Genomic DNA, 12,795 nt, shown 5'->3' with positions numbered 1-12,795 from the left:
AATATTTTACAGTTTACATCTGACATATTACAAGCTGTTAAAAGATAACTCAACAGAAAGTTAATTATCTTATAAAAATGATGTGTGTGGTATTTTATGCTTAAGGATGTTTTTATATCCTCTACTTAACAGCTTTTTCATTTCTGGTATAATTTTGTTGATACTTTGTTTAGAGTCAACAATTATAAAGATGGCATCACAAATTTTCCTTGGAAAATTTTTAGTTGTGATGCTTACCAAAAATTTATGTTCTCTATTCGCGTCTCTTATTTGTGAGGCAAGAACAATATCCTTCTTTTTATTTTTCTTTACATAATCTTCGAGATTGTTTATCTCGATATTTAAATTACATTCATGTCTGATAAAACACCTTTTTGAGGTGAAATTAAATATATCGAAAAAAAGGTGTTTCATTTTTAGAAACTTCTCGTGCATATTTATTGTTTCTTCTTTTTCATCGTTATCCTCTGGGGTCAACGAGATTCCTAATATCGGCACAAAATTATTATCTTTACCACCATCTTCTTTATCATCATCATTGTCTTCATATTTTTCCTCCTTTTCACTTGTTATTGTTTTTTTTCACTTAAATGGGGGCTATAGTTTTGTGATCTTTTTTTTCTTATTAGAAAATCGTCATCGTCTTTTTCTTCTTCTTCTTCTTCTTCTTCTTCGTCGTCGTCGTCGATATCCGCCTTATCATTTGATTTCCTTTCTTCTTCTTCTTCTTCTTCGTTGTCGTCGTCGTCGTCAATGTCCTCTGTTCATAATATCGGCAGAAAATTATTATCTTTACCACCATCTTCTTTATCATCATCATTGTCTTCATATTTTTCCTCCTTTTCACTTGTTATAATTTTTTTCACTAAAATGGGGGCTATAGTTTTGTGATCTCCATTTTTTTTTATTAGAAATTCGTCATCGTCTTTTTCTTCTTTTTCTTCTTTTTCTTCTTCTTCGTCGCCGTCGTCGTCATCGATATCCACCTTATCATTTGATTTCCTTTCTTCTTCTTCTTCTTCTTCTTCGTCGTCGTCGTCATCAATGTCCTCTGTTCCTAATATCCGCAGAAAATTATTATCTTTACCACCATCTTCTTTATCATCATCATTGTCTTCATATTTTTCCTCCTTTCCACTTGTTATTGTTTTTTTCACTAAAGTGGGGGGTATAGTTTTGTGGTCTCCATTTTTTTCACAACGTAAAAAAAGGTATTCATCATAATATAAAAGTGGATCGTAAAATTCTTTTGCCGCAGTGGGTAGTGAAGAATAATAATTTTCCTCTAAAAATCGTCCAGGCATAGGAAGATTGTACTTCATTTTTTTGAGGACGATGGCCCCTTATCCACAGAGCTCTTTACGTTTGTTCTTTTCATTATAAAATGAGCTCTGTTGGCGCACCCTTGTCCTTTTATTGTTTAATATATTGTGTGCTTCCCCATCAAGTAGGTTACATTAACCTGTTTAATAAAAAAAATATATATATTTTTGCCACCAAAAAATATTTATAATTTAATGTCTGTCAACCACCAATTGTGTATTTCAGTTAATCAAATTAGTAAAAAATAAAGAAGCGCCAAATTTTTTTTTTTTCACTTGAAAAAAACCGTGACAAAACTCAAATCACCAAAAAACTACAATTTTATGAACTTTTGAGTATAATTTTATTAACTTTACTACAAAAGTTAATAAAATTCCTATTTAGGATTTTATTAACTCTATGGAATAACAACATTTGTGTCACGCTTTTTTTTCAAATTGTAAATTTATATATATATATATATATATATATATATATATATATATATATATATATATATATATATATATATATATATATATATATATATATATATATATATATATATATATATATGATGAGATTACAAAATTAAAATCTGCCTATATATTATTATTATTATTTTGAAAAATTCATAATTCGCGTTTACTTTGAAATTAAACCATAAAAAGGTTCATGGTGTTGATAGTAATTATAATGATTAGGCCCAAATGAATATTTTTAAATGATTATTACTATTATTATTTTGTTTGTTTATCCTCTCTTATTAGCTATTAAAATAATCGTGAATCTCTTTACTTGTAAACCCAAACGTTCTAGTATTTTGTTTTTCGTGACTAGGGTAATCATACAATTTAGCAAGTATTAAATCGGGTTTATGATGACCTCTGGTAATAATTGTACCCGTTGTTGTTTTTTTTATTTTTATTACATTTTCATTTAAATATAAATTATCTTTAAAAAAAAGACTCGTTTTCATTCAAATACTTTTCCACGGACAAGTTGGAATTAAATAATACTTGAAAAATTCACGGGGTTTATTACTATTTTCTTTTGGGAAACTTCTAACAATAAAATATTCATCGCTATTATTTACACCCTCTGTATATACTTCTACGTTTTCCTCTATATTATATTTTCTATCTGGTCAACAAAAATAAATATCTGAAAATAAATAATTGCCCATTTTCAGGTCAGCAAATTGTTTTTTTTTTTTAAATTGTCATGATCAATATTCCATGAATATCTGAATTTGGCGCTATTCTCATTTACAAGGCGATATGGTTCTTCTTCTCGTGAATAAAGATGAAAATATACTGTTTTTGGAAACCAATCGGTTAAATTTTCTCTATGATTAGTAATTGGTTTATTTTTTTTTTCCTTTTCCAATACAATTACATAATCTGTATCCTGGTATTCTTCTAAGAAATCATTGTATGATCTGGTTATACGCGAACATTCACAATTACCATCTGGATTCAACACCAATGTAAATAGTTTTTGTTTGTTTAAACCATAAAATATATATATACTATCGATTGGTATTCTACGGTCGCTTTTACAAACAGTAGTCATAACTTTAAAATGATAGAATATTATATATTTATCGTTTGGAATGTCATCACAAAGTAAAATTTCAAGATCATTCAAAAAATCATCAATTTTTTTGAATAAATTATCTTTAATGGGATTCTGTATGTCGTCCATCGTAACAATAACTGAAAACAAAAGAATATATATATATATATATATATATATATATATATATATATATATATATATATATATATATATATATATATATATATATATATATATATATATATATATATATATATATATATATATATATATATATATATATATATATATATTTATATAAACTTATATTATAAAATGATATATAGAAATTAGAACAAAATCAAATGAAATATATACATTTAAGAAAATTGAATATCTAAGAAAAAAAATTCAGTATAGTGATTAGAATTGTAATCAATGTTATGTCAGACATCTCATTCTCTTTCAGAGAATGGGAATAAGTAACGAATAAATAAAAAAAAATTTGTGCTTTTCTCGTAACTGGTAAAATATTTCAAATTTTTAAGTTGTGGTTTATTGTCACTTGGTGTCTTGTTTTATTATTTTTTAGTGGTTCTTGGATAAGATTTTTTCTGTTTTCTATTTCTTTTCCACCATAATTCTTGAAACGGAGAATGTCGTCCTTCTCTTTACTTCTAAAATTTAATATTCTAGTATTTGGTTTTTCTTGACTAGGGTAATCATACAATTTAGCAAGCATTAAATCGGGTTTATGCTGACTTCTGGTAATAATTGTACCCGTTGTTGTTTTTTTTATTCCTATTACATTTTCATTTAAATAAAAATTCTCTTTAAAATAAAACTCGTTTTCCTCCAACATACTTTTCCACGGACAAGATGGAATTAAATAATACTTGAAAAATTTACGGGGTTAATTACTATTTTCTTTTGGGAAACTCTAACGACAAAATATTTATGGCTATTATTTACATCCTCTGTATATACTTCTACGTTTTCCTCTATAATATATTTCCTATCTGGTCGACGAAAATGAATATCTAAAAATAAATAATCACCCATTTTCGGGTCTGCAAATTGTTTAATTTCTAAATCGTCATGATCAATATTCCGTAACTATCTGAATTTTGTGCTATTCTAATTTACAAGGCGATATTGTTCTACTTCTCGTGAATAAAGATGAAAATATACTGTTTTTGGAAACCAATCGGCTAAACTTTCTTCGTGATAAATAGAAAATTTATGTTTTTTTTTCCTTTTCCAATACAATTACATAATATATACCCTAGTATTCTTCTAAGAAATCATTGTATGATCTGATTATACGAGAACATTCACAATTACCATCTGGATTTAACACCAATTTAAATAGTTTTTGAGTGTTTAAACCATAAACTATATATATACTATCGATTGGTATTCTACGGCGGTTTTTACAAATAGTATTCCTAATTTTAAAATAAAAGAATAATATATATTTATCGCTTGGAATTTCATCACAAAGTAAACTTTCAAGATCACACAAAAAATCATCAATTTTTTTGAATAAATTAACTTTAATGGGATTCTGTACGTCATCCATCGTAACAATAACTAAAAACAAAAGAAAATATATGTTTATATATGTAAACTTGAATATTATGAAATAATATATAGAAATTAGAACAAAATCAAATGAAATATATGCTTAGACACGAAGGAAAATGATAGATATGCTATATATAACATTTTATATACATATTAGTTTAGATGATATAATCTATATTATGTTTTGTATTATATTTTGGTGGGTAATCATAAATTTAATATACAAAGCATATCTATAACATTTTATATCTAATGTATGTATATTATGTTTTGTGTTGTAATTTGGTGGTGATAAGGCCACTCTAGTAATTATTGTACGCATTGTTGTTTTTCTATTCTTATTGCATTTTCATTTAAATAAAAATTCTCTTTGAATAAAAACTTGTTTTCCTCCAAAATATTTTTCAATGAACAAGACGGAATTAAAAAATACTTGAAAAATTCACAGGGTTCATTACTATTTTCTTTTGGTAAACTTTTAACGATAAAATATTTTTGGCTATTATTTACATCCTCTGTATATACTTCTTCGTTTTTTTCTATTTGGTGGACAAATATAAATATCTAAAAATAAATAATCGCCCATTTTCATAAATACAGATGAAAAATATACTGTTTTTGGAAACAAATCGGCTAAATTTTCTTCGTAATAACTAGAATTTTTTTTCCTTTTCCAATACAATTATGAAATTGGATAATATGTATTATGTTTTGTATAGTACTTTGGTGATGATAAGGTCACTCTAGTAATTATTGTACCAGTTGTTGTTTTTTTTTTATTTTATTGCATTTTATTTAAATAAAAATTCTCTTTGAATAAAAACTCATTTTCCTCCAAAATACTTTTCCATGGACAAGATTTTGCAAAAGCCTTTGACAAGGTAGACCATAACATATTGGAGAAAAAAAATGAGAAAGCATAATATTGTGGGAAAGATAGGAAAATGGGTAAAAGAATTCCTGCAAAACAGAAAACAGATAGTGGTTGCAAATGACGAGAAATCAGATGAAGCCCAGGTAATATCTGGTGTGCCCCAAGGTACGGTATTAGCTGCACTGCTATTTGTTATTATGATCTCAGACATAGACTGTGATGTTGAAAACTCCGTAGTGAGAAGTTTCGCCGATGACACAAGAATAAGTAGAGAAATTACTTGTGATGAAGATAGGAACTCACTACAAAGAGATCTAAACAAAATATATGAATGGGCGGAGATAAATAGGATGGTATTTAACTCCGATAAATTCGAATCAATAAATTATGGAAACAGAGAAGGAATGGTGTATGCATACAAGGGACCTAATAATGAGACAATCACAAACAAGGAAGCAATTTAAGACCTTGGTGTAATTTTAAATAGGAATATGTTATGCAACGACCAAATAGCAACACTGTTGGCTAAATGTAAAGCAAAAATGGGAATGTTATTCAGACACTTTAAAACAAGAAAACCTGAACACATGATTATGCTTTACAAAACTTATGTGCGTAGTACACTCGAGTACTGCAATGTGATATGGTACCCACACTACCAAAAGGATATTGCGCAAATAGAGAGTGTACAAAGGTCCTATACTGCTAGAATAGAAGAAGTTAAGGACCTTGATTACTGGGAAAGACTGCAATTTTTAAAACTATACAGTCTAGAAAGGAGAAGAGAACGCTACATGATAATACAAGCATGGAAGCAAATAGAAGGAATTGCTGAAAACATCATGGAGCTTAAAGTATCAGAAAGAGCAAGCCGAGGTAGATTAATAGTACAAAAAAGCATTCCAGGTAAACTGAGAAAGGCGCACAGGACATTAATCCACTACGCACCTGCATCGATAATGCAGCGACTATTTAATGTGCTGCCAGCTCATCTAAGAAACATATCAGGAGTGAGCGTAGATGCGTTTAAAAATCAGCTCGATAAATACCTAAGATGCATCCCAGACCATCCAAGACTGGAAGATGCAAAATACACCGGAAGATGTATTAGCAACTCTCTGGTGGATATACGAGGTGCCTCACACTGAGGGACCTGGGGGAACCCAAACAAAAAATTAAGGATTAAGGAAGACGGAATTAAAAAATACTTGAAAAATTCGTGGAGTTCATTACTATTTTTTTTCTGGCAAACTTTTAACGATAAAATATTTTTGGCTATTATTTACATCCTCTGAATATAATTCTTCATATTCTCTATTTGGTGGACAAAAATAAATATCTAAAAATAAATAATCACCCATTTTCAGGTCGGCAAATTGTTTAATTTTTAAATCGTCATGATCAATATTCTGTAAATATCTGAATTTAGCGCTATTCTCATTTACAAGGCGATATTGTGGTGGTGATAAATCAGGATAGCGATAAAGAATGCTTAATTGGACATAAAGACCCTAAACTTTTTTTTTATTGTTATATTATTTATATCTATCATTTTATATTTATATTTACCTAATTTGATATACTTGATAATTATATTTATATTCTTTATGTATAAACACATTAAGCATAAAAAACTCCCCCATACCAAGTAATAAGTCATTAATCGTATTATTGTTTTTTTTATAATCGATTCAGAGTATATTAAAATTTTGTAGTAATATAAACTTAACAATTGAGTAGAAAAATAATAATTTTGATGGATGCAAATTTATGTTTTACGCCCCCCCAAAAAATTTTAAATTTAGAAAAATAGATTGGATTGCATAATTATATATGGATATATAATTGGGATGAAACTCCTACCAGAGAAAAAATATTTGCTGTAGATTATAATTCAAACGAACTTATAATAGTTCCTTTACCAAACCCTTATTTTACTAATAAATATAATCATACTGTAATTGTTACCAAAAATGTAGATATATTTTTATCTCGTATAACTACACTGCGAGAAAGGCGAAAAATATTTTCAGACATCCAAATCATATTGTATCCCAAAGAAACGGGACATATCTTGAATAAACACTTTTCTTATCTAGAAATATACTCCAACAAAAATATTGGTACAGTCATAAAAATTTATTGTTCAGAAAAAAATTATTATCTAAGATGTTTCAAAATGAACAAGAATATTATGGTATTGATGCTATAGGAAAATATAGAAATTTTATTCAGTGTTATTTTGATTGCATACGACATGACAGATTTAAGAGAAATACGACAAATACCAAAAACATATTTTCTTCTAGGGGGTTGTTCCGCATTATAAAGAAAAAGCGCGGTTCGGATGGTCCAGAAACTCAACTAAAATATTTGTCTGATAATATAAATATTTTAAAATATTTCTGTGGTTATAGAATAACTAATTTACAAATAAAAAGAAACACCAAAGAAGAAATAGTGTCTTGTGTTTTTTATACCACCACCCATGGTAATAAAAGAAAACGATTGAATAATAATAAAAATTGTATATCTAAATCGACATTAAATCTAAGGGGCAATGAAAATGAAAAAAAAATTAATTAAACAAATTTTAAGTGCTTTGTGTTGTATTAAAGAGACTGGTTTGATAATAACTGGATGGAATATAGATAAATGTGATTTTCAATATCTGTTAAATAGAAGTCTTTTTTATGGTTTAATCAAACGCGACAAGAATCAACACCTTCATCCTTCTTTAAATTCTTTCTCTTCTGAAATGATTACTCCTCTACCACCCTGGAAAATTAACATAGATGCTTTACGTTATAAGGAGATATTTCAAAACACAATTATAAAATTTCCTAGATATAATCCTCCCTCCTATGAATTGAAAATTATTTGTGAAGCTTTAGATATTAAATGTAATATCGCTAAAGATAGGGGGGGGGGCAGAATTATTATTTTCTTTTTTAGAAATAACAGAAATGATTTCATGCGTTTTGTCTTTATTTAGCATTGCAGATTTAAGTCCAAATCACGCCTACGGGCCCTTATTTTAAAAATTGCGAGATTTTTCTATCCCAGGCATTGCTGCTTGCTTACTTGAAATTTTTTTTCCAGTCAATTGATATTGCTCCTATAAATAATAGTAATCATTATTATTATAAAATACCACCCAATGTTAATAATCACGAGAATAATGTATTAGTTGGGGGTTTGGTATGACCGCCAGAAAAGGGAATTCATTATTATATTGAAGGAAAAATAAACTTTGGAAGTGTTGATTTTGAATCAATTTATCCAAATGTTATGTCAACTTTTGGGATAATTAAAGGATATAATTTATATGTCGGGTTTCTGATGACAAATTTGAAAATAAAATTTTTTTTTATATAAAAACTTTAATATTTCGCCTTGGATAAAAACAAAACGCAATAAAGATTACCATTATTTATCACGAAAAGTATCTATGGAAAATAATGATAATTATACTCCAATTCGGCTATTTTGTGAATATCTCATAAATAAACGACAGCAATATATAAATGGGTCGTCCCAGTCCCTTATCTTCAAATTAATGATAAATTCAATTTATGGTTTATATTCTCATAATACATTTCCATTATATTCTCCTATGGCTGCCAATATGATTACAAATTATGGAAGGTGGTTTCTGAACGAAGCCAATGATTATTTCACTAAAAATTTTTCCAATACAGTATGTTTGTATGGCGACACAGACAGTATCTTTTTATCGAGCCTCTTTCATATAACAGAACTAATATCTAAATATAATGCATTTCAAAAATACCCCAAGATTAAGTTAAAAGTTGAAAAAAAAATTATACATTGGAAAACTCGACGATAACAAATACAAAATATCCGGCTTTCCTATCCGTATGCCCCATTTTGTGTATGAGCTTATGATAAAATGTTTACATTCTATTCTTGATAACAATGAATCTATTTATAAAAATTATATCGAGGAAGCTTTACAGAATTTTCTATCATTAGATCTGATCGACAATCATCAAAATTACTTACCAACAATTATGTCAAATAAAAGGAAAAAAAATATACATTGCTCCAAAAAAAGAATGATAGACTATTATTTGGCACCAACATTCAATCAACTTTTTTTACTTTTAAATTGCCATCAATAAATGATTTATTCCTTTGTGGAAGAGACAAACAAATTCAAGATTATATGACAAAGGGTTATACATTTTTAGATTTTTCTAATCAGTGTGATAGTATGTTACTTGGTGGTATTGAGATTATTAATAGCAATATTCCTGATGACATTTTAAACTTTTGGAGAAATGTAAAGAAAAAGAAAAATATTTTATTATATGCCACTTTGAGTAGTCAATGTGCAAATAAAAACAACGAGGAACCTTTCTTCTACATTACATTGGATGACACAAAGAAATGTCCTAAAATATATTTTCGCAACGAACTAGAAAAATCTATTATTGCGTCTTTTTAATCCAAATGAAATAAACGATATAAGTTTAATAATAGATTGTGAAAACTGTAATAATAATATTTTATCTGTGTTGTGTTTTTTGAATAACACACCATTAACTTGGATGGAAAGAAAAAATATGTTTTGGGATAATAATATTAGTAAAGATCGTTTTATATTTAAAATATCAAAATCATTATTACTTATTATTGAAAAAGATACAGAACGTGGAAAGTGGACAGTCACAATGAAATCCTAATAACAATAAAAACCTAAAACCAATTTATTTTATTTTTTGGTTATTATATTTCATTATAAAAAAAAAATTATTTTTTCTTTCATTAAATAAAAGGAATATATATTCACATCAAATCCATTTTTATAAATTGAAATAATGTCTAATTTTTATCAACTTGAAGATACACCATGTATTTAATAAATTTTTTTACCCTTAGTGAAAAATATAATAGATTTACCATAGTAAAATTTACATTTATTGATAATGTAACGGATATTATAGGTAAAAACAAATTTACAGATAGTGTAAATTTTAGAAATTATGATTTCAACATATCTAATAATATAAATAAGATGGATGATGTAAATTTCAACACATTAATTGAAGATTTTAGTAATTATACTTTCAATACAACAAATGACATATCCAAATATATACCTAATGATATAAATAAATGGAAAAAATACGATGACTTTAATAAGACTTTAAGTAGAAATAATCCATCATTGCCTGGCGAAACAAATGCATTTATCCGTTCAACTTTACCATACAATAAATATAAAAAACTATTAAAAGAGGTTGACAATTTAGCAGTAAGTTTTGGTTTGAGAAATGAAAAAGAATTAGCTAAAAGTTTAGGAAAGGCCGCCGATTTGTGTAAAAGTGCCAGGGGAAAAAATATTGTTAATAATAATCCTATATGGATTAATCTATTTTTATCACTTAAGAAAATGAAAAAAAAGTAATATTGTTAAATTTGCTCTTGTTTCTGGAACAGTTACTGGAATGGTTATTTACTTGGCACGAATACAAGCCGAACATACGGGGTTTTAGATATAATTTGCAAGATAAAAAAAGTTAAGAAAGTATAAAATTAATGGAAATTTTTGTATTGACATAGGTCTTTCTATTAATGATTCAGTAATATTTAAGGACATAATAATTTTACCCGAAAATGAACATCCTTATTTAATGTGAATAAATGGGATTGTAATTATGACGAATTTCTCTATTCTGATACTGTTATAGACAGAGAACGAATAGATGAAATACGCCAGTTAGGATGTAATGGTTTGTGTAATATAGAAAATTTTAACAGGTTAGCAGGAAGCACACCATTTGATAAAATTATTCCACACAAAAAAAATAAAAATTATATGTTCGTTTGTGAGCGAGCAACATTTTTGCGGTCTTTAACAAAGGAAACATGAAATGTTGTTGATGATATTGTTGGTGGGGCCCTAGAATCTAATCTATTTGTTAGAATTTGTGATAATCTGTTTAAATTGTTGTATTTTATTTTTTTACTATCTTTTTATATATCATTTACAATAAATATGTAAAAAAAGAGCTGAAAATATTAGAGGCAGCCAAATAAGTAGTCGTTGATGATAAACAACAGAAAAAAATATATGATAATTAGGCTTTATTTTCAGCTCTAAAAATACAAATAGTTTAATGCATTAGTGGATATATACAATTATATATGTAGCTTATCTTAATACATAATTTACTACAACCAGAGTTTTATTCATTTTTTTAATATATATATATATATATATATATATATATATATATATATATATATATATATATATACTGTAAATGATTTAAAGATTAGCACAAAATAAATAATATAAACGGAAGAGAAACACACATGTACGAGGTTATTATTCCTAGCCGTGGTGCGTTCGTAATTTTAGAAGGTTGCGACAAAACGGGGAAAACAACACAGGCAAAAAAGTTGGTCGATTCTTTGAATACGGCTGGATTATCAGCAATTTATATTGCATTTCCAGATAGAAGCACAAAGATTGGCAATATTATTGATGGCTACTTGGCACATGGCGGTGAACACGAAAATCACTGTATACATCTTCTATTCTCGGGTAACAAGTGGGAATTGCTTGCAAAAATTGAATCAGCATTGTTTGGTGGTACTTCAGTAATAATTGATCGATATGCATTTTCTGGAGTTGCATTTTCTGCAGCAAAAGAGGGTATGAGTTTGAGTTGGTGTAAACAAAAGGATGTGGGTCTTCCAAGGCCAGATATAGTATTCTTCATGGATCTGAGTATGCAAGAAGCCCAAATACGCGGTCGTTATGGTAAAGAACGGTATGAAAAAGCCAAATTCCAGAAAAGGGTTAAAGAAAATTATCGTTTATTACAAGATGAATCCTGGAAAGTAATTGATGCAAATAAGACTATTGAGATCATACAGAAAAAGTTAGTAGCTGAAGTTTTGAATATCATTGACAACATAAATGGAACAAGTATAGGTAAACTTTGGTTATAGTACGGTACAATGTGCAACTGGGGACGAGACAAAGATTTTCTGGAATGAATAGATCAATTTATAATTCTCTTTTAATACCTAATAAATATTTATATGTATATTCAAGTTAAACATAAAGGTTTGTGTATTTCTGTTATTTGAATAAAACTTTTTTTTCTTTACTGGCCATTTCAATATTGCTAATAATGATAAAAATAGCATAATGAAAATACTAACCAAATTTAAAGTAACTAATATTTTATTTCTAATGTAATTTATATATAGGATGTGATGTTTTTCCATCTCAGACAATAAATAATGATATCCATCATAAAAATAATCTATTTCATTTTTATCATTTTTTTTATGAATAAATAATTAGGGGTGGTTTAAATAGTTTTATATTTTGTATAAGATATAACAGTGAGAGACACAATCGTAATTGCGCGTTAAACCATGGTTCTTTTTTATATTTATGACACACATAATAAATCGCAGCCACGTTT

General features: G+C 27.5%; 1 protein-coding gene and 1 pseudogene across 1 annotated transcript; one reads left to right on the top strand and one right to left on the bottom strand.

The window, feature by feature from the left end:
* Positions 1-569: 569 nt before the first annotated feature.
* On the bottom strand, positions 570-1,322 carry LOC137619845 (uncharacterized). Its single transcript, XM_068350136.1, has 2 exons — positions 797-1,322; positions 570-760 (listed from the first exon to the last, which is right to left on the bottom strand). The coding sequence occupies exons 1-2, from the start codon at positions 1,320-1,322 to the stop codon at positions 570-572; spliced, it is 717 nt and encodes a 238-aa protein (XP_068206237.1).
* A 10,346-nt stretch (positions 1,323-11,668) lies between these two features.
* LOC137619844 (thymidylate kinase pseudogene) lies at positions 11,669-12,310 on the top strand (annotated as a pseudogene).
* The last annotated feature ends 485 nt before the right edge of the window (positions 12,311-12,795 follow it).

This window comes from Palaemon carinicauda, chromosome 26, assembly GCF_036898095.1.
Source record: "Palaemon carinicauda isolate YSFRI2023 chromosome 26, ASM3689809v2, whole genome shotgun sequence".
NCBI lineage: Eukaryota > Metazoa > Arthropoda > Malacostraca > Decapoda > Palaemonidae > Palaemon > Palaemon carinicauda.
The sequence above is the reverse complement of the archived record's forward strand: the minus strand, read 5'-3'. Positions and strand labels throughout refer to the sequence as shown.

Coding starts and splice junctions, on each gene's coding strand:
- LOC137619845 (XM_068350136.1), bottom strand. CDS start 1,322: ATGAAGTACAATCTTCCTATGCCTGGACGATTTTTAGAGGAAAATTAT. Junction 761..796: donor TGATGATAAAGAAGATGGTG/GTAAAGATAATA, acceptor TATTATGAACAG/AGGACATTGACGACGACGAC.